At 42.2% G+C, this 22,484-nt stretch overlaps 1 protein-coding gene across 3 annotated transcripts in view; it reads right to left on the reverse strand.

Annotated features, from left to right (window-relative positions):
* The window catches only part of LOC139263127 (tau-tubulin kinase 2-like), a 269,673-nt gene that overhangs the window by 25,992 nt on the left and 221,197 nt on the right, over positions 1 to 22,484 (reverse strand). For all 3 annotated transcript variants that reach the window (XM_070878715.1, XM_070878714.1, XM_070878716.1), the window contains 2 exons: positions 19,755 to 19,966; positions 13,510 to 13,957 (listed from right to left, as the gene is read on the reverse strand). In XM_070878715.1, the coding sequence (XP_070734816.1) occupies positions 13,510 to 13,957; positions 19,755 to 19,966 (660 nt within the window). The remainder of the gene's footprint in view (positions 1 to 13,509; positions 13,958 to 19,754; positions 19,967 to 22,484) is intronic.

Here is a 22,484-nt window from a genome sequence, read left to right on the forward strand (position 1 = left end):
CTCGAACCTGCTTGAAAGGATATTGGAGAGGGAGGGAGGGATCCAGTTATCGTGGTCCATGTTGGGAGCAACAACATAGGGAAGAGTAGGCAAGAGGGGAATACCAGCAACTAGGAGATACATTAAAGAACAGGATCTCAAGGGTTATAATCTCTGAATTATTAACTGAGCAAATTGGTGTAGAGATAAGCTGATCAGGGAAGTGAACACACAGCTAAAGGAGTGGTGTGAGAAAGAGGGGTCCCAATACATGGGGCACTGGCGTCAGTGTTGGAACAGGAAGGAACTGTACCATTGGGATCAGTCTGGGAACAGGGTCCTAGCCGAAAGGATAATTAGGGCGGTCACAAGGGCTTTAAACTAGTAAATGGGAGGGCGGGGGGGGGGGGGGGGGGGGCGGCGCCAAACAGCTCAGGTGGAAATTGTAATACAAATGGCAGTTCAAAGACAAACAAAAGGGAAGAGAGTAGAGCGACAATCAGAAATTGTGCTTTAGGCACTACAGGTAAAGGGAAAACTAAAAGTTGTAAAGTGATTAAACCAGGAGAGAGAAATAAGAAAGTGAGTAAAACATTAGAGCTGAAGGACAGGTTAGGGTGTGTGGCCCAAATAAGCATTCTTTATACAAACACATGGAGTACAAGGAAAAAATTGAATGAACGGTGAATTCAAATTGGAGGGTATGACATGGTAGCCATTAGTGGGACATGGCTGCAAGACGGTCGAGACTGGAAACTAAATATACCCGGTTATAAGGTCAATAGGAAAGATAAGGAAAATGGCAGAGGGCCTTAGTGATTAAGCATGAAATCACTTCAATAAGGAGAGGATCTAACGAGAGGTAAGCAGACTTTATGGGTAGAATTAAGAAATAGGAAAGGATTTAAGACTGTAGTGGGAGTTGTGTATAGGCCCCATGGTAACAGCTGTGAAGTGCTAGATTGTATAAATGCAGGGATTAGACAAGCATGTAGCAAAGGCAGAGTGGTTTTAATGGGGGATTTTAACTTTCATGTAGATTGGGATAAGCAGACTAGCATCAGTCAGAAAGGTAGTGAATTTTGAGTGTGTCCAGGATACAATATGCTCTGGAGGTAACAATGGGGCAGGCCATATTAGATTTAGTGATGAGTAATGAGCCAGATGTAGTTAACAGCCTAACTAACTGTGCATGAACATTTATCCAATAGCGATCATAACCTGATCGAGTTCAATGCAGCATTTGAAAGGGAGAAATGCAAAACAGCTGCTGAGATTCTAGATTTGGGTAAGGCCGACTTCAATGCGACGAGACAGAGACTATCCACAGTAAACTGGGCAAATCTGTTCATGGGTAAAACGGCAGATGGAGATGTTTAAAAAAGAATTTAAGGTGATACAGAACCAGTTTACACCCAAGGGGAAAGAGCTCTACTGGCCAAAAATTAACAGTCATGGAAGTCTAAAGAGGTAAGAAACAGCATAAAACCAAGAAAAAGCATAAAATTAAAAAATTAAAAATTGCACAGATCCTGGCGAATGGGAAAGATACAAAGAACAGCAAAGGTTTACAAAACAGATAGTAAGAGCTACAAAAAGGGAGTATGAAAAGACTATCAAAATCAACAAAAATAATTTTTACAATTATATTAGGAAAAAGAGGGTAGTCAGGAGAAATGTTGGCCCCTTAAAAACTGAAAGCGGTGATACTGTCAATGATAATAAGGAAATGGCAGAAATGATGAATAATTACTTTGAGTTTACAGTAGAAGAGGATAGCATGCCAGAAATCCCAAGGAAAGTAATACTGAATCGGGGACAGGGACTCAATAAAGTTCACAAAAGTAAAATAACATTAAAGAAGAAAATAATGGGACTAAAGAGCGACAAATCCCCAGGGCCAGGTGGTTTCCATCCCAGGGGTTTAAAGGAAGTAGGTGAGCACATTGCAGATGCCCAAACTATAATCTTCCAAAGTTCTCAGGAACCGCTCATTTAGATTGGAAAATTGTGCATGTCACACTGCTATTTGAGAAAGGTGAGAGGGGGAAACCCTGGACTTATAGACCAGTTAGCCTAGCATCTGTTGTCAGGAAATTGTTAGCGTCTATAATTAATAGGATGACTGAACACCTAGAAAACTTACAGTTGATCAGAGAGAGCCAGCATGGATTGGTGAAAGATAGGTCATGTCTGACAAACCTGATTAAATTTTTTTTGAAGAGATGACTAAAGTTGTGAACAGGGCAATGTCTATGGATATTATTTATCTGGACTTCCCGAAGGCATTTGATAAAATCTCACAAAAGAGACTGTTATCTAAGGTCGACGCCCACAGAATAGAGGGCAAATTATTGACCTGGTTAAGAAATTGGCTGAGTAGCAGGAGACAGAGAGCAGGGATAATGGGTAGGTACTCTAATCAGCAGGATGTGATTAGTGATGTCCGCAGGGATCGGTGTTGGGACCTCAACTATTCATTAATGATTTATTAATGCTTTAGATGATGGCATAGAAAGTCAGATATCCAAATTTGCCAATGGCACAAAGATAAGCGACTTTCTAGGCAGTGTAGATGAAAGCATAACATTACAAAACGATATATTGACAGATTAAGGTGAATGGGCAAAACCGTGGCAAATGGATTTCAATGCAAGGAAATAGTCACTTTGGACCGAAATGGTGAAAAGCTAAAATCAGTGGAGGTCCAAAGAAACTTGGGGGTCCAGGTACATTAAAATGTCAGAAAATAATCAAAGGGGATAATAGAGTGCTGGCCTTTATATCTAGAGGACGAGAATACAAGGGGATAGAAGTTATGCTGCAGATATACAAAGCCCTGGTTAGACCACACCTGGAGTACTGTGAGCAGTTCTGGACACCACACCTGAGGACGTATATATTAGCCTTGGGGGGAGGAGAATTGTGTGTACACGGACAACAGATTCATGGCTTGCAGCTGGGTTTAAACAAATGGTCACAGGATGATTATTGTAACCTCTATACCCAAGGCTGCAGAACATAATTTTATAGATGAACTGGAATCAACAAAAAGAATGGAATTTAAAATTAATTGTAACCATTAAACTTTTAATGGCATCCAAACAAGGTATAATGGATTCGGAGGAAAATGCCAAGCGGTTTTCTGGCACAGTATTAGATTGGACCCAGTTCAGATTTGATTAAAGACTTCTGCCTGCATATACTCATAGCAGAGACCATTCCAGATGATGAGAATCTAAAAGAAACTTACTGCAACAAGGTGGTCAAGGTTACAGCGGCAGGCAATACAGCCGGAAAGATTTTTTTCCTCTCAATATGGATTCTACTTCAAAATACATTGGCATAAAACCTATTGGTTATAAATCTTTCCTTTGTTAATAGCGGACACAGTAAGGAACCAAGTTTATTCCTCGAGTGAGAAATGGTGCAATCATTTCAATGGGGCAGGGTAGAAAGGGACACTGTGATTTTAGACTGTTGTTACTCAAAGTTGGGGGGGGGGGGGGACTTCTTGGGGCCCATGTCTAAGCCTGTGGTCTCTCAATACTTGTACAAAAACACTGACAATTATTTCAGTTATAGTAGAGCACGGACTTGTCTGGGGCGGAAAGGGTACCGTACATTTGTGCCCCACAAAATGCTCCCTCCTTGAGGTACCACTGGTGATGACCATTTCAGAAGAGATTCTAATCGGTACACAAGGACATCACAATTTTTGGCGATTTGCACTGTTAGATCAATTAGTTCATCCAAGAGTCTTCAGCCATGAGGCTTTTGTGACACCACAAGTTCTGTTTTATTTGATAAGCAGCATGATGCGAGCAATAATGTCCCCCCTGTGTGGTAATCTGTGTGGTAAAGCATAGATGAGAGGAAAATACTTCTGCCCTGTTCATTTTGCAATAAAGCTATGAACATACAAAACCTTTTCTTTGAAGGCTACTTTCTCAAAATGGGCCAAAGAATGTGTTAAAAGGAAACCACAGAACAAAGAGCTTTGTTATGCCACCATCGTTGCTGTATTTCCTGTTCTTACTTGATGCAGCACTTGCATCTTTGCTCAGTTAGAGAGACTTTTTAATGGCTTTTTAAAGTAATGTGGCAGAATATAAAATTACAGGGAAAACTACTTTAGTTTCCCATCTCACCATGGTAAAGTATCATTCAATTTACAAACATATGCAAGATCAATCGTTCAGCAATAAGGTGTAATTCCAGACCTGGCAACAGATGAAGATTATATGGGCAAACCTCCTCAATGCTAACCAGTTTTAACATCTTGATTCTAGTTTTGCACTGTCAATTTATTTTGCTGTCAAAATAACCACAGCTGAAATTTTCACCATATGTCACTGACAGGCCCACTGAAAGGCAATAGGAGGCATAAGTAGAAATCTGCCATTAGCATGGAAACACTAATCTTATTTGCCTCCAAGAGTTAGGACTCTGCTAAGAGATAGCTGATATCTGCTCTTTAAAAAAGTGGGTGGTCATCAATTTTGAGCTTTTAAACAGAAATTTAAATTTACAAAAGTGGGTTCGAGTCAGCAAATGGCTCCTGAATGGGAGTTTCACAAACGTTTAGTCTCTGGAGCGCATTCTTTTACAAACTGAATTTTGAAGCTCTCCAAAAATTAACAGCTTGAATGTTTCAATTAAAAAAAAGTCAGAGTTACATATTTACAGGTTTTATCCTAATTTAAAGAACAGGAGCACAAAAAATCTGGAATGAGAAAAATACATTGGCACCAACAAACCGATAAGTATAGCCAAAGACAGACCAAGCTAAGACTTGGTTAAGGTGAGTCTCGACGTGAATCTTTAAGCTGCTTTATTCTACAGTTAGGTGAACGCAGAGCGCAATAGTTATCAGATTCACTTATTAAAATTTATCTTTGCATCATGCTATTTTGCCCAATTATAATGGGTTGTCTCATAATAACTCCTCTGCATTCTGTCCTATAGCTCAGGGCAGAGCCTCCTCTCCTGTCTTGTCAAACTGCTCACAGCACTTCACTGGAAGACTTCCTTCTGCTTCTGCAGTTCACTCTTATTAAAAAAAAACAAGACTCCAACGTCTGTATGTAGTCGCATGTGACAACCTTCCCTCCGTTTCTCCATACCCCAGAAGTGGAACGCCAGCCTAACTTTGTAATTACCCCTGCTGAAAAAAATAGGATCATTACAGCAGCAATGAGTGAGAACAGTTGCTGGAACGTCGAATATTCTTTATCTTCAAGACGCTGGTTCAGATGCTCCATCTGAAATCAAAGTGTCAGCCATGGTTCAGTGGACAGCACTCTCGCCTGAGTCAGAAGGTTGTGGGTTCAAGTCCCACTCCAGGGTCTTGAGCATGAAAAGAATCTAGGCCAACACTCCCATCAAAGGGCCTATTTCCCTTAGCAGAGGGGTCAACAACCAGGGGCATAGATTTAAAGTAATTGGTAGAAGGTTTAGAGGGGACTTGAGGGGAAATTTCTTCACCCAGAGGGTTTTGGTGGTCTGGAACTCACTGCCTGAAAGGGTGGTAGAGGCAGAAACCCTCACCATATTTAAAAAGTACTTGGAAGTGCACTTGAAGTGCCATAACCTACAGGGCTACGGACCTAGAGCTGGAAAGTGGGATTAGGTTGGATAGCCTCTTGTTGGCCGGCAAGGACACAATGGACCGAAATGGTCTCCTTCCGTACTGTAAATTTCTATGATTCTATATAATTCCAAGTCTTTCTTTCTTAAAAAGGTACAGCTACCAGCCTTTCTTTCCAGTTAATTTAACCAGAGTTACATTTAGCTAAACAGCAGAATTTTAAACATATATTCCAAGGTCCGCCATAGTCTGCACTCCAAAACAGGACAGTGCCCTCATCAAAGCTCCACCAGCACTCATCCGATAGAATCGGGTAGAAGGATTCACAGAGTTTCTTTGGGGTGAAGTATGCATCATGAAGGATTGAGCTGTCCCATTTTCACTCAGTAGAGGTTGTATGAGTCAGGATGAAGTGTGTTCCTCTATTGTTTCTCCCAGCAGTGGGTGGCCCGGTCCTGGTCCCAGGATTTGTGTAAACTACATTTTTCTTTTTATTAGTACTAATCAAACTTGCCAGTCTGACTGCGCTGACATACCACCTCTCTCCTTTTTAAAAAGTCTCCAAAATTGAAGCTCACTTAAAAACTATCGACTTCTTTAGTCTATGTACAAGCTTCCCAGATCATATAGAATCTCATTGCAGAAGTCTAAGAGTTGTGTAAAACAAAGCACCAAAGCCGAACACATTTGTTCTTCCCAATCTTGCGTGGATTCTGCAATCCTGCCAATGTGTTCATCACAATTCAGATGTCACACCTCAGGCCTTATAACTTGACTGGCAAGGTGGGCGCCACAGCTTTATTGACTCAATTTCACAGTTATAAGCAAGCCAATCAAAACCTGGCAGAGCAAGTCCATAAACTCCCAATGAAAACTGCTAAGATGCAATAAAACCAATGAGAAGCCAGCCAGAATAATAAGAGTAATACACAGAAACATAGAAAATAGATGCAGGAGTAGGCCATTCGGCCCTTCGAGCCTGCACCACCATTCAATAAGATCATGGCTGACCATTCACCTCAGTACCCCTTCCCTGCTTTCTCTCCATACCCCTTTAGCCGTATGGGCCATATCCAACGAACTGGCATCAACAACTCTCTGCGGTAGGGAATTCCACAGCTTAACAACTCTGAGTGAAGAAGTTTCTCCTCATCTCAGTCTTAAATGGCTTACCCCTTATCCTTAGACTGTGTCTCCTGGTTCTGGACTTCCCCAACATTGGGAACATTCTTCCAGCATCTAACCTGTCCAGTCCCGTCAGAATTTTATATGTTTCTATGCGATCCCCTCTCATTCTTCTAAACTCCAGTGAATAAAGGCCCAGTCGATCCAGTCTTTCCTCATATGTCAGTCTAGACATCCTGGGAATCAGTCTGGTGAACCTTCGCTGCATTCCCTCAATAGCAAGAACGTCCTTCCTCAGATTAGACGACCAAAACTGAACATAATATTCCAGGTGAGGCCTCACCAAGGCACTGTACAACAGCAGTAAGACCTCCCAGCTCCTATACTCAAATCCCCTAGCTATGAAGACCAACATACCATTTGCCTTCTTCACTGCCTGCTATACCTGCATGTCAACTTTCAATGACTGATGTACCATGACACCCAGGTCTCGTTGCACCTCACCTTTTCCTAATCTGTCACCATTCAGATAATATTCTGCCTTCGTGTTTTTGCCCCCAAAGTGGATAATCTCACATTTATCCACATCATACTGCATCTGCCATGCATTTACCCATTCACCTAACCTGTCCAAATCACCCTGCAGCCTCTTAGCGTCCTCCTCACAGCTCACACTGCCACCCAGTTTAGTGTCATCTGCAAACTTGGAGATACTACACTCAATTCCTTCATCCAAATCATTAATGTATATTGTAAAGAGCTGGGGTCCCAGCACTGAGCCCTGCGGCACTCTACTAGTCACTGCCTGCCATTCTGAAAAGGACCAGTTTATCCCGACTCTCTGCTTCCTGTCTGCCAACCAGTTCTCTATCCACGTCAGTACATTATCCCCAATACCATGTGTTTTAATTTTGCACACCAATCTCATGTGGAACCTTGTCAAAAGCCTTTTGAAAGTCCAAATACACCACATCCACTGGTTCTCCCCTGTCCACTCTGCTAGTTACATCCTCAAAAAATTCCAGAAGATTTGTCAAGCATGATCTCCCTTTCATAAATCAATGCTGACTTGGATGAAACTGCTCCAAATGTTTATGAAAATCCATCACATTGCTTTCTTCACGAAGCTGAGAATGTATGACTGTAAATAAGCATCGAAACATGCTAAACCATAAAAAAATACATTTCAATTGCTTAAACAATAGCCCTTTCTGTGTTTGAAATGTCTCGATCAATGTTCCTCCATTGGATGTCCGTGCCTCTCGGAGAAACCTGTGATGAGCTATCACTGTCATTTATTGTATCTGGCTCCAACATCCAATATGCATCCATGCCTACAAATTTCAGAATTATTTTTACAATTGACAAAATACCTAATGATTCAAAGAGCACGATAGCATTTACTGTACACCCCACCACTCATGGATGGAAAAATGACTGAAAATAAAATCATTTTAGGAAATGTGAAAATAAATCCCCAACACTCGATTAAAATAGGTAACTCCAATTTTTGTCTGCAATAACTTTAAGTTACTATATTCAGTGTCATTTACATTTTGATGTAACAAATGACATTTTGCAATTTGAAATCTTGCCTTTTAAAAAAATATTTTGTAATATATTCTAAGTAATTATAGTTTCCACATTTATGTGTGCTTGAAAGCGATAAAGAAAATTAACATGGGCAAATTCTGGAAGGACTGTACCAGAGTTCAGGTTAACAGGTTCTGAACTGAAGTCCTGAATGTAAACAACAACTTCAACGTAGTCAAACTATTTTAAAGTAGGGCTTAACAGGAGCATAATTCAGGCAAAATTTGACATCAAGTCACATAGGGCAGATGACCAAAAGCTTGATCAGAGGTAGGTTTTAATGAGTGTCTTAAAGGAGGAGAAAGATGGTGAGATACAGGGATCGAATTCCAGAGCTTGGGGCCCAGGCAGCTGAAGGCATGGCTGCCAAATGGTGCAGCGATTAAAATCAGGGATACGCAAGAGGTCAGAATTGGAGGATCGCAGAGATCTCGGAGGGTTATAGGGCTGGAGGAGGTTAGAGAGAAATAGAGAGGTGAGGCCATGGAGGTATTTGAAAACAAGGATGAGAATTTTTTTTTTTTTTTTAAATCGAGGTGTTGCCAGAACAGGAACGAATAGGTCAGCGAATGCAGGGGTGATGGGCGAACGTGACTTGGCAGCAGAGATTTGGATGAGCTCAAGTTTATGGAGGGGAAGATTGGAGGCCGGCCAAGAGAGCACTGGAATAGTCAAGTCTAGAGGTAACAAAGGCATGGATGAGGGTTTCAGCAGCAGATGGGGAGAGACGGGGCAATATTACAAAAGTGGAAGTAGCGTGTTTCAGTGATGCAGTGAATGTGTGGTCAGAAACTCATTTCAGGGTCAAATATGATGCCCTAGCTTGTGAACAGTCTGGTTCAGCCTCAGACAGTGGCCAGGGAGAGGGATGGAGTCAGTGGGTCTGGAACAGAGTTTGTGGCAGGGACCAAAGACAATGGCGCTGGTCCTCCCAATATTTAGTTGGGAGGAAATTTCTGCTCATCCATGCTGTCTGACGAGCAGCGAGACAAATCAGACAAAATATGTTTATTTAAGCAGAAGCTTTTAGTATGACCAAGTAATGTTGCAGTAAAATTTGGTACAGAAGGAAAAATGTAGTTTTCTTAAATTTTATATGTCACTATAAAAACCTGCACCCTAAAAAGATGGGACTGTGTACACAACAGTTAACCCCTCTCTCCACTCCCCCCATGAGGCATACAGATTTATTTATTGATAAATGTAACTATGGTATACAAGTCAAACATATTTTGGGAGGGTAAGAAATCACTTAAAAGATCTCTAAGCCAGAAAAAAATCTGTCCTTGATATTCTTTAAAACACAGTGGTATGGATAACCTTACTGTGAGTCATGCACACGCCAGCTGCTATCCCTTGAACAGTTCTCAAATTTAGTCAGACATTGATTTTCCATCCATTTTCTCAGCTCTCAACCTTCATCAACCTCCATTAAGGATGATGAAGGTCAAGTCACCACCAGCTTGGAGGAATAGCACAATGCTGATTGAGGGAGCCTATTATAGTTAACCCAATAAAACAATTATGAATCTCTGTACCCATTCAGCAGTAACTCTATCAGCTAATCAATGTACCATGTGACTAGATATTGCCTTCACAGCAGATAATCTTGCTATCAGTCAAGGCATGTCTCTCATCATGTCCATGTGCTCAATATAATGGTCCCCAAGGCTTATTCATCTTTTTGGTCAATTCTGTAATTTTTCAAATGCTTAAAACTACTAAAAGTCAATGCAAACACTCCAAGGAAGACTGGTTTATTTCTGCTAATAATTGTACAAGTGATCACAATCAGAAACAACCCCTTTATTTTAGCAAATCATCACTAGGAGAATTAAACAACATGCAGTCCCTTTAATGCAGTAAAACATCCCAAGGAGCTTCACAATAGCAGAATCAGACAAAATAGCAAGCCAAAGGAGGAGGTATTAGAACAGGCCACCAAATGCTTGGCCAAAGAGATAGGTTTTAAGCAGCATTTTAAAAGAGGAGAGGCGCAGAGAAGTGGAGAGGTTTGGGAAGGAATTTCCAGAGCTTAGGGCAGAGACGGATGAAAGCACGGCCACTAATGGTGGGGCTAAAAGAGCAGGAATATATAAAAGGCTAGAATTGGAGGAAAGCAGTGCTCTTGAAGAATGGTAGAGCTGGAGGAGGTTACAGAGATGGTCAAGGCCCTGGAGGATTTTGAACACTAGGATGAGGATTTCAAAATTCTCAACACAGAAAGCAAAGCTACACAAATTCAAGGGTTGGGGGCGGCGGTGTAAAATGTTGACACCCTGTGTTCTGACATGTAGTGAGCTTGGGGTGGAGGGTCAGTCCATGGATTGCTCCGATGCTACAGATTCAACTGTGACATTGACATATTCCTGCATCCAATCAGGGAAATTAGGTAAAACGGTCACGAAGAATCAAAAAGGAAGAGAAAAAAAAATTTCAACAACACAAAGCTGCAAGAACCCACTATTTTCATCTCACTGAAAACAATGCAATGTGTCCTTCTTATGCAATGGGCTTTACTGCCTTTTTGCATCACCATAGTTTAACAGTGATTGGGATACTTTATTTCTTGGCAACACTTGGTTAAATGAAGTTTAGGTTATTCATTATGAGATTGAAAAGTACTAAAAACAAACTATTTGAAGTGGTACTGAGACTTGTGGCCTCTGGTGGCGGTGAAAATTTGCAATCCCAAATAAACCCTGGAAATCCTTGGACCCAGGAAGAAATTGTGACTGTGATTTCAGAGAAAGACACAGGAGGCTGACTCATCCAAGAGGACCAAGCAGTGAACAAGTGCCACGTGAGCAAATACTGCTGTAGGTCGCTATCTTGACAAGTGTTCACAGCTATTAAACATCGGTGTCCCAGATATATACCTGTCTGTATCCTGATAGTTTCTCATTCATTATAGGAAGGCACCTGAACCTACTCACTGAACCTACTCACAAGGGGGAGCTTCTTCATTACGAAGAAAACAGAATCAAACCTGAATTCTCAAACACTTGATTCGCATCATAGATGCCCTGCAAAAATCAAGAATTTACGCTCAAGCCTGTTCTCGTCAGTCATGTTTGTGCCTGTCAGTATGATCATAGTTTCGTTGTGATGTTGTCTATGCTGCCTTTGGAAATAGTGGAAATTTTAGACTGTGAATCCTGATATTTCGGATTCATTAAAATCTTTGGTACGGGATAACAAACCATGGGTCACATCACAGAAAACTACTCCAAATACAATGCCAGTAAATGAAAGTACACTACAGGCCATGTGTGGCATAAACTGATTAAGTACACAGTTCTCATCCCCTGCCTTTCCTCTTCCCCATCCTTCCTCATTGCAGTGACACAGCTAGCAATCAATAGGAACACAGATACTTTGGGGAATTCTAATGCCACTGCTTAAGCTGCACTCAGCAGAGATGCTCTCATTACAAGACCCAGTGGACCCAGCATTCCCCTAAAGTCCTGAATAGTTGTTTGGCTTAAGAACGGATGAGAAAGAGTGTTAGACCTGATCGATAACGAAGACTGGGACAAACACTCGACCAATGCACGACAGATAGACTGACAGCTGTGTTACAGCACCAAACACACACCAGTGAAATAACATAACGTAAGAAATAGGACGAGTAGGCCATATGGCCCCTCCAGCCTGCTCCACCATTCAATAAGATCATGGCTAATCTGATCATGGACTCCGCTCCACTTCCCTGCCCATTCTCCATAACCTCTTGTCCCCTTATCATTTAAGAAACTGTCTATTTCTGTCTTAAATTTATTCAATGTCCCAGCTTCCACAGCTCTCTGAGGCAGTGAATTCCACAGATTTACAACCCTCAGAAGAAATTTCTCATCTGCGGCCCCTTATTCTAAGATCATGCCCTCTAGTTCTAGTCTCCCCCATCAGTGGAAACATCATCTCTGCATCCATCTCGTCAAGCCCCTTCATAATCTTATACGTTTCGATCAGATCATCTCATTCTTCTGAATTACAATGAGTAGAGGCCCAACCTACTCAACCTTTCCTCATATTCGGAATCAATCTAGTGAACCTTTTCTGAAGTTTAAAGATCCCCTGGTACTATTGAAAGATGAGTAGGGAGTTCTCCTGGTGGCCTGGCCACCAGTTATCCCCACCAAAAGAGATTATCGCGTTGTTATTTGTGGGACCTTGCTGTGCACAAAATGGCCATTATGTTTGCCTCGTACAACAACAGTGACTAAACTTCAAAAGTAATTCATTGATTGTGAATCATTTTACAATATGAAAGGCACTATAGGAATGCACATGAGTGCATTCCTTCTTTTCAAATACTTTAAATTAAATTATCTTTACAATCTCTGCCTCAATGCCTACTCATAGTAAAGCATACTAATGATTATCCTCAGTCTGATCCATTTTGCTGATTTGAAAAACAGTAGGAAAAATCTTTAAATGTTCACCCTCTCAAAAGCTTTCATTATTGTGAAAATCTTTATTCGATCCCTCTTTAACCGTCTATATTCCGGAGAAAAAAGGCCCAATTTTCTCGGCCTTCCTTCGTAATTATAACCTCATATTCCTGGTATTGTTCCAGTGAATCAGGACTGTACCCTCATAGCTCTACTATCCTTCCTGTAATGAAGTGCCCAGAACTGCACACAACACCCCAACTGCACAAGACATTGGTTAGGCATAAAGCTAACAGCGCTTTCTTGCTTTGATATTCAAAAGCCCACATAAAACCCAGAACTTTTATTTGCCATTTTTGTGGCCTTTTCTACCTGCATTCTCAATTTTAAAGATCTATACATTCACACCCCAGAAGCCTTTCTGCACATCTTTCATTAAAAGCTGTAAAAACATAAATACTGATCTGCTTTCTCCTCATTAAGATAAATATGAGTTTTAAAATTCAACCTCAACTTTAAGCCTCCAACAGTATGGCACTGAAGTTGACTAATGCAGATGAGAGTCTGGGGCTGTATTCCAACACTTTGACACAATGGCACAGACAGACAGATGGGATGGGGAAAATTAGTATCAATCCTTTCAGACTGCACTTAAAAAAAAACCTTTGAAATAAAACAAACTGATTTATTTTAGTTGTACACAATCCCCAGACTGAATTTTCAGCAGACTCTCATGGTTAACCTGTGATAGCTGACCAACACGTCTCGCTGAATGGTGCAGTTACACAAACACGCGCTTCTAAAGCCCGTCTTTTCATTAGCAGGTACCTGTTCTCTCCCTGCTTCTGGAGATTTTGGATGTCCCGTATTTTCACTCGGTATGGCCGCTTCCAACTTTAATCCTTCATCCCGAGGAGAATCTTCTGCTAGGACTTCTGGCTCATCATCTGTTGGTCCAGATGGACTGGTCAATTTCTGGCCCTGACCTCCGTCAGTCCTGAAATCCTGGAGATCGCGCTCCTTATCCACAATGACCCACTCTTTGGAGTCAACCTCCTGCCTGCAGGAGCTTAAATTAACCGCTACAAATCCATTGCTAATGACAGCATCGCCGTGCTCAGGAGATCCCACAGAGACGGGCTTTGAACTGTCTGGGATGTACTCCTCGTCAAAGTGCCACACTCTGTCAGTACGAACAGCAGCAGCAGAGGCTTTGGGAGGCTGGGACACAGCAACATCCTTAAACAAGCCCAAGTCTTCCTGAGCCTTAGTGGAGCTGGACATAAAAAACATATATAGTTACACAGGCATAACAATAACAGTACACGAGAGTCCGAACAACTTATAGTACCAAAGCAAAATACTGCAAATGCTGGAATCTGAAATAAAAACAGAAAATGCTGGAAATCTCAGCGGGTCAGGCAGCATTTGTGGAGAGAGAAAAATAGAGTCAATGTTTCGGGTCCGAGACCCTTCGTCAGAACTGGCAAAGTCCAAAATGTAACAGATTCTTAAGTGCAGGGGCAGTGAAAGGCAGAGGGGAGAAAAGAACAAAAGGGAAGGTCTGTGATGGGGGGAAAGCAGGAGAGATTTGAGACAAAGGGGATGATGGGCCAAATTGAGATGGTAATGGCACAAGTTAGGAAACAAAAGAGGAGTCTAGACGGGGTGTGACTTACAGTACTATCAGGAATAAATAAACCTATACTGTGCAGACTAGGTTGTATTTTTTTTTTTTAAATTGTTATTTGTCAGATTTCCTCTGATAAATCTGAATACCGTGCCTGTGCTTTGAGGACATTATTGCTGCACAGGCAAAGGGAGATGATATTAAAATGAATCCTGACCATTAATCAATCTTCCCATTTCCCCACACTCCTTTTTCTGACCAGCCACTGTGTGGAATATAATAACTTTAAAAAAAAAATAAATGTCGTTAAGCATAGTCAGATTTTTGTTTAAAACCCAAAGCTTAAATTGGAACAAGACTTGGATAAGGGACACATTCTACATTTCATCAAAATTCTGGAATCAACTAGTACAATTACTATTTGATGTAAATGCCTGATGTATTAAAACACGTGCAACGCCAATCTGAACAAGTCAATTTAAAGGGTTTACATACTTGTATGATTCTAGGTTGAGAGGATGGTGGTGAGTGGCTTGATAGTTTGCTATTTGAGAAAAATAGCAATTTATTTTCAACAGTATCTCCTTTACTGCAAAGTGCTTTGAGAAGTCATCAGAGGCAGTCCCTCGGAATAGAGGAAGACTTGCTTCCACTTTAAAAATGAGTCCTTAGATGGCTGAACAGTCCAATACAAAAACCACTGTCCCAGTCACAGGGATGTCCTGAACTCGTGAAAGGTGCCATATAAATGCAAGTCTTTCTTTCTTTACAACCTGGTATGTGGGAATCACGCAGTCTATCAAAATGACTTTATTCGGATTTGGTGGGTAGGAGCATTTCAGCTTCCTTTCAATATTGGTGGTACGCATTAATATTTTGGAATGAATTTGCAGCAGATCACGCAGAAAATTTTAGCTATGATGAAAGATTGGAAAGATTGGCTGCGTTGTTTTCTTTGGAAAAGGAGAGATTTAATTGAGGTGTATAAAATTGAGGGGCCTAGATAGAATGGCTAGGAAGGACCCATTTCTCTTCGCAGAGGTCAATAACCAGGGTGCATAGATTTAAAGTAATGCATAGAAGGATTAGACGGGAGTTGAGGAGAACTTTTTTCATCAATGGGTGGTGGGGGCCTGGAACTCACTGCCTGAAACGGCGGGAGAGACAGAAACCCTCTTCACATTCAAAACATACTTGGATATGCACTTGAAGTGCCATAACCCTCAAGGCTACGGACCAAGAGCTGGAAAGTCGGATGAGGCTGGATAGCTCTTTGTCTGGCACAGACATAGTGGGCTGAATGGCCTCCTTTTGTGCCGTAAATTTCTATAATTCTATGAACCAGATGAACAATATTAAGCGACATTCCAAATTGTCACAAGGAGTAGTTGAGGCAGAGACCATTGCCCTTTCAAGGAAAAAGTAAATAAATATTTGCAGCAGACGATACACAGCATTGCAGTGGGATTATATTTTGGATTGCTGGCACAGGCATGATGAGCTGGAAATTTCTATGGCCCTATCTAATCAATCTCATTAACTAGCCACTCGTAACTGTACTAACCTTTATTATATATGCTTTACTCTTCAATCTTCCAATGCAGTATAGTTATCAGACACCGATCCATTGGACTCAGATACGTGGCTAAATCAACCACTAACATCCCCGTAAGAACTCTGCCTTATTGCATGTATCCTCCAAACCCTCATGTTAAAGGCTTGCCTAATTTTTTTAAATTCTGCTATTAGTACCTTTTTCTTTAATGCAGTTTCAGTGAAACTACATCCATCCCTTGGTTACCTTTAGACTCGACTATTCCAATGCTCTCCTGGCCAGCCTCCCACCTTCCAAACTCCGTAAATTTGAGCTGATACAAACTCTGCTGACCGTATCCTAACGCGCTCTATGTCCCGTTCACCCATCACCCCTGTGCTCGCTGACCTACATTGGCTCCTGGTCCAGCAACGCATCGATTTCAAAATTCTCATCCTGGTTTTCAAATCCCTCCATGGCCTCGCCAACCGATCTCTCGGACTTTCTCCAGTCCCACAACAACACCGCCCGCGCCCCCCCCCCCCCCCCCGCCCACTGCCGAGACCTCTGTGCTCTACCATTGGTTGCCGTGCCTTCAGTTGCCTATGCCCCAAGCCCTGAAATTCCATCCTTACACCTCGCCGCCTCTCTCTCCTCCTTCAAGTTGCTCCTTAAAAACTACCTCTTTCACCTGTCCTAATATCTCATGTAGCTCAGTGTCAAATTTTGTTTGATAATGCTCCTGCGAAGTACCTTTAGTATGTTAATGGCACTATATAAATGCAAGTAGTTGTTCTTGTTGTTGAAAGGTACTTATTCCCCCTTTGTGTTCCTGGTGGTTATAACTTTGGAAGAAACTTTTAAAGCATTCCTCAGAACTCCAGCGGACAGCTGACCTTCCTAATGCCTGCCCCCAACCAAGCTTCGGGCCACCTACCATCAAGGGTGCTACTCGCGCCGAGCTTGCGGCCAACATCTTGCCGTAGGCAATTAGGCTCATATAGCAATGCCTGGTCTCCAGTCGTCTTGGAACCCCTTGCCACTGGACCAAGACCTTGCTCAGCTGAGCCAGTGTGGTTGCCGATGTGCAGCAGCTATCCCACGTTAAAAGAACTCACGCACAGGCACCTTCCACTTCATTAACATGAAGTTCGGGACCTAGAACGTCAGGACCCTCATTGACAACTCCAACAGCGACAGGCGGGAACGCCGCACCACCATAGTTCCCCAGGAACTTAAGACACTTTGACAAAGCCATCGCCGCCCTAAGCGGGCGGACAGGGAAAGGCCAGATCAAGGAACAAGGTGGAGGTTACACCCTTTTCTGGAAAGGAAAACCAGAGGAAGAACGCCGCCTTCACGGAGTCGGCTTCACTATCAAAAATGAGCTGGTCAACCGCTTCAAAAGACTCCCCCTGCGGGGCTAACGAACGCCTCATGACTCTTCGACTCACCCGATCCCGGAACCAATGCGCCACAGTCATCAGTGCGTACACCCCAACACTCGATGCAACGGATGAGATTAGAGGATTTTTATTCCAACCTTGACAAATTGATCCTCCTAGGTGACTTCAACGCCAGGGTCGGCAAAGATCTAGCCCTCTGGGGAGGCGTGATTGGCAGAAAGGGGGTAGAGAAAGCCAACTCCAGCAGTACCCTATTCCTGACAAAATGTCTAGAACATGAACTCATCACCAACACCCTGTTCTGCCAGAGCGACAAATACAAGGCATTGTGGCAACACCCTCACTCCAAACACTGGCACCTGCTGGACTATGTCATCGCCCGAGCCAGGGATCGCAAGGATGTGCGCATCACCTGCACCATGACAGGAGCTGACGACTGCTGGACGGACTATCGCCTAATCCGATCCATCATCGAAATTAACATAGCTCCAAAGCAGAGGGGATAGCAGAAGCAGTGCTGCAAAAAAGAGTCAATGCTGGGGCACTTAAAGAGCCCTATACAGCCAGTGCTTCACAGCTAACCTGGCGTGTCTTGATGAGCCCGAGATGCTGAATGCCCACAGCGCTTGGTCTGCCCGCCAGGCCTCCATAACCAGCGCCTGTGGAGAGATACTTGGTCACTCAACCAGAAAACACCAGGACTGGTTTAATGAAAATGATCAGGAGATCCAAGAACTAAATAGATCGCAAGTGCAGAGCATTTCTGAGCCTCAAGCAACAACCCAACTTGGGAGCAGCAAAGCAACATTACAGACGGCTCGAGGCTGAGGTCCAACAAAAAACCCGGTGTACAGAAGACACCTCAAATCGCTGGAGATATATCACCAACGATGTCTCCGCAAGACCCTGCAAATCCCCTGGGAGAACAGGCGCACCATCAGTGTCCTTGTCCAGGCTAACATCCCCAGCCTTGGAGCACTGACCACATTCAATCAGCTTCACTGGGCAGGCCACACAGACTCCCCAAACAAGTGCTCTTTGCGGAGCTCCTTCACGGCAAACGAGCCAAAGGTGGGCAGTAGAACTGTTACAAGGACACCTCAAAGCCTCCTTGATAAAGTGTGACATCACCACTGACACCTGAGAGTCCCTGGCCAAAGACCGCCTTAAGTGGAGAAAGTGCAACAAGGAGGGTGTTGAGCACCTCGAGTCTCATCGCCGAGAGCATGCAGAAACCAAGCGCAGGAAGCGGAAGGAGCGTGCGGCAAACCAGTCCCACCCACCCCTTCCCTCAACAACTGTGTGTTCCACCTGTGACAGAGTCTGTGGCTCTCGTATTGGATTGTTCAGCCACCAAAGAACTTACTTCAGGAGTGGAAGCAAATCTTCTCGATTCCGAGGAACTGCCTTTGATTTTTTTTTTTTTTAAAAACCATATATTTTTATTTCTTAAACCAGTGGTGAAACGTCCTGTGTGGTACCCAGAATACATCATATTAATTGATGAATAGAAAAGTTGGAACAGCCCATTGTCAACTATGTGCATCCCCATGGAGTAGACTTGTCATTTTCTCAAGAATGAACAAAACAGAAACAAAATGGAAATAAGCACAATATATTGAAATTTCTCACCTCCAGTTACCTTCTTTAACTGTTTTAACAAGCAGTTTATTGTATTTTATTTTTGATTAAATTGCGTCTTTTTGTTTGTTTTTCTATTTTAGCGCCATCTTCTATGCTACACAAACAATATTTAGAATTATTACATTACAACATTATTCCTACATTACAGCTGTAACACTTCAAAAGTATTTCATTGGCTTTGGAACGCCTTATGGTTGTGAATATAAGAAATATGTGTGAATCATAGAAATACAAGTCTTACTTTCTCTCTTAAGCAGCAGTATTCAGCTGGTAGCTTGCATTCCTATGGTAGCGCAACTCGATCAGCTACAGGATGGTCCATTGTTGGGGACTTCATTAAAATAAATGGAGCTATTGTGGGATCCAGCCGACATCAGCAGAATGGTTCTGAAGGGAGCGAGGCCTTAAATGACAGGTCTCTGAAGCGCAGCAAATATTTTGTGTGAAAATTGAATAAGTATTTTTCCCCACTCTTCCTCACCTGTTTGCTCCCTTAGCTCTGCCAAGTTTTACTAAACAGAAAATAGAACAAACCAATTTCAAAACCAAACGTTGGGATTTCTAAACTATATAAAACATTTGTTTGTAACTTTTTCAAAAAAACTATAAACAATATTATAGATGGGATCGGACCTACAAAATTGTTAATTTTTCTGTGTCAGCAAAGCAAACTGACTGTTAAGTGTGAGATTCATGTCTCCCATTGTTGAATTGATGTCCTGAGAAACATATTTTTCCATTAAGAAATGAGCAGCATTCAGTAAAAGCACCAGGATTCTCTAGGGTGTTCTCCTTTAAGTAAAAGCCGAACATACTTGCAACACAAAGTTATGCCAGAACTGAGTAAACCTACACTTACCAAGCTTCCAAGAATTTATCAGTGCTAGGCTTTGGCTCCAAGGTGAGACGTTTTTCAAACTCAAAGCTGTGTATGGACCTTAACTTTCTTAACAGTGGGACATCCCGATCTGGTTGCAAAGTCTCAGAACGCACCTTCACAGGGGAACCCAGGCTTGGCCCGTTTTGAGGCCCATTTCCAGCACCGTGGCTGTTCTCTTCCTCTGTAACGCCCTGAATTTCCAAAAGAAAAATGGTTTACTGCATCTGTCACATGGACTACAAAGGAGAGTCAAGTGCCACTAATAAACTAGCCTTTTCCGGTCATCCACTTATGTACCTTCCTTTCTCTTCACAGCCCATTTAGCTATCCAATTACTTAGCCAACGTTTTGTCTTAATTACATGCACGCGTAGATTTCTTCTTTTTTTTAAAAAAGTTTTTCGGGTGAGATGTTAAACTGAAGCTCTGTTTGCCCTCTTAGGTGGACGTAAAAGAACCCATGACGCTATTCAAAGAGCAGCAGTGTATTCTCTGATCAGTGTTCATCTCTCAATCAACCTCATTAAAACATATTGGGACAGAAATCCCGGTTTCTCCTTCCTGTGGATTTTTGAAAAAAAGATGCCCACCTATCTGAAGCTGCTGCGGCCACGCAAGATCCTGGTCCCAAGGCCTCTCCTGACTGCGCATCGCAGCGCGTGCACGTCAGGACACGCGCAGGCCTGGAGCTGGAGTTACATGGCTCTGGACAGCCACAGGTGTAGTATATTCTCATTAATAATGGGAACTCCGTAAATTGGAGTTCCCATTATTATGAATGAGAACCCCCCCACCCGCCGCGAACACTAATAACCAATAATAAAAGATAGAAAAAATGCACAACATATTTTTAGTAATTTAAATTAGTTATTTATGTATTTAAAAAATATATATATTTTTCCGATTTTTAAAAAACTTTTTAAAATTATGGTTTAAAATAAACTTACCGTAGTGGGGAGGGTTTTTAACAAAAACATCTGTTTTAAAAATGTTATTTTACAATGTTTTTGTATGTTTTAAAACTCTTATGCCTGTAAAAGTAAGCAATGCGCCCTCTTTTATTAGGCGAAAGAGTTTTGAGGACACTTGCTGGGCAAGATATGCGTAAATTCCACAATCTTGCCCTTACAAATGTCCTCGCTCCAGATATGCCCGAGATCTGTCAAGCAAGAAACTTGACAGATCGGAAAAGCCAGTTTTCAGTGCATGTGCGTTGAAAACCGGCTTTTCCAATGTTTTCCCGGGTCCGTTGAAACTCCGTACGGACCCAGGGAGGTGGGGATTGCCAGGCTATTATCTGGTCATAATCTCATTCTTGTTCGTGGCACCTTGTTGTATGTAAATTGGCTGCTGCATTTCCCTATATTACAACACTGCAAAAGTACTTCATTGGCTGTGAAGTGCATCGAGACATCCTGAGGTTGTGAAAACCACTAGATTAAAATAAGTTATTTCTTCCTTTAAAAAGCATGTTTCAAGAGTAGATAAAGTTTGAAGCAGACTGAACAAAAACTGGGATCTGCAACTGTTGCGAATTTACATCGTGGGCTGCCCCGACCTGTGTGAGAACACCACTGCAGATCGGGGCTATAAATAGAGCTGGAGCGCCGGGCCCTGGAACATTGCAGCGGAGATGCGGCGAATGAGGGCACGGGGCCCAGAAGAGCCGAGGGCCCAGGGGCAGCATGGACCTGCCCACACTGTGATATGTGCGCGCACTAGGTCCGTGCAGCAGAGCAGGTCTCTCGTCATCCTGGTTAATCCTTGCCACTGGATAAAGGCCTAACTCTGTCAAGCCCGTGTGGTGGCTGATGTGCAATGGTCACCACACATTACAAAAAAAATCCACGCACAGGCATCTTCCACCCCCTCAACTGGAGTTCAGGACTGGAACATCGGGTCCTTCATTGAAACATCTGTGAACTCTCGTGGAAGCAAGTCATCCTCGTTTGAGGGACCGCCTATGATGATATGAATTTGGTCTACTCCATTGAAACACCGAGCAGGTCTGAGAGATGCAATGATGGTGAATCATTAAAATAATGATTTCTTGCTATCGCTGTGTTGTTCCATCCCAATTGACCAATGATCCTGGAAGTCTTTCTTGCAGATTTTCTGACCGTACAGATGATAATCAATTATAGAAGCCTGGCTTAATTGAGGTTGTATCCTAATTATTATTCTTGCCCCAAGGGTTTGCACAGATTCTGCTTCATGTTGTTACATAAACTGCAGGTTTTATCAAAAAACTTAGTGGCTACTGTAAAAGAAATGACTTTCAATGATTATACAATGATTATTCTTGTTTTAAACTGCAATGTTAGCCTCATCACAACTTGGCTAGATGTTCATTTAAAATGCTGTGTAGTATAAATAGTTTTTAATGTGCTCAAGTTGTCGGAAATACAGACTTTGGGAGGATTTGCAATAAATCAGTGTCAGATGAAGCCAAAATCTACTTGTCTCAATATTAGAAATGCCACATTAAAAAAATAGTTGCAGCACTGTTACATTTATTAAGGAATAAACATCTATGTTTAACTCCACAAGCTGTGGCTAAATTAAAAGTTTAACACCATGACCTATGTCCATAAGAATTTTCCTGCCAAAATGTATAAATTTAGGCTGGTTAATGTAGGGCAGTTAAGAAAACAGCTTGTGCCTTCATTACTTGCAATTAATACTCGATGTCCACAGGGTCCTCATTTTA

This window comes from Pristiophorus japonicus, chromosome 4, assembly GCF_044704955.1.
Source record: "Pristiophorus japonicus isolate sPriJap1 chromosome 4, sPriJap1.hap1, whole genome shotgun sequence".
Classification (NCBI taxonomy): domain Eukaryota; kingdom Metazoa; phylum Chordata; class Chondrichthyes; family Pristiophoridae; genus Pristiophorus; species Pristiophorus japonicus.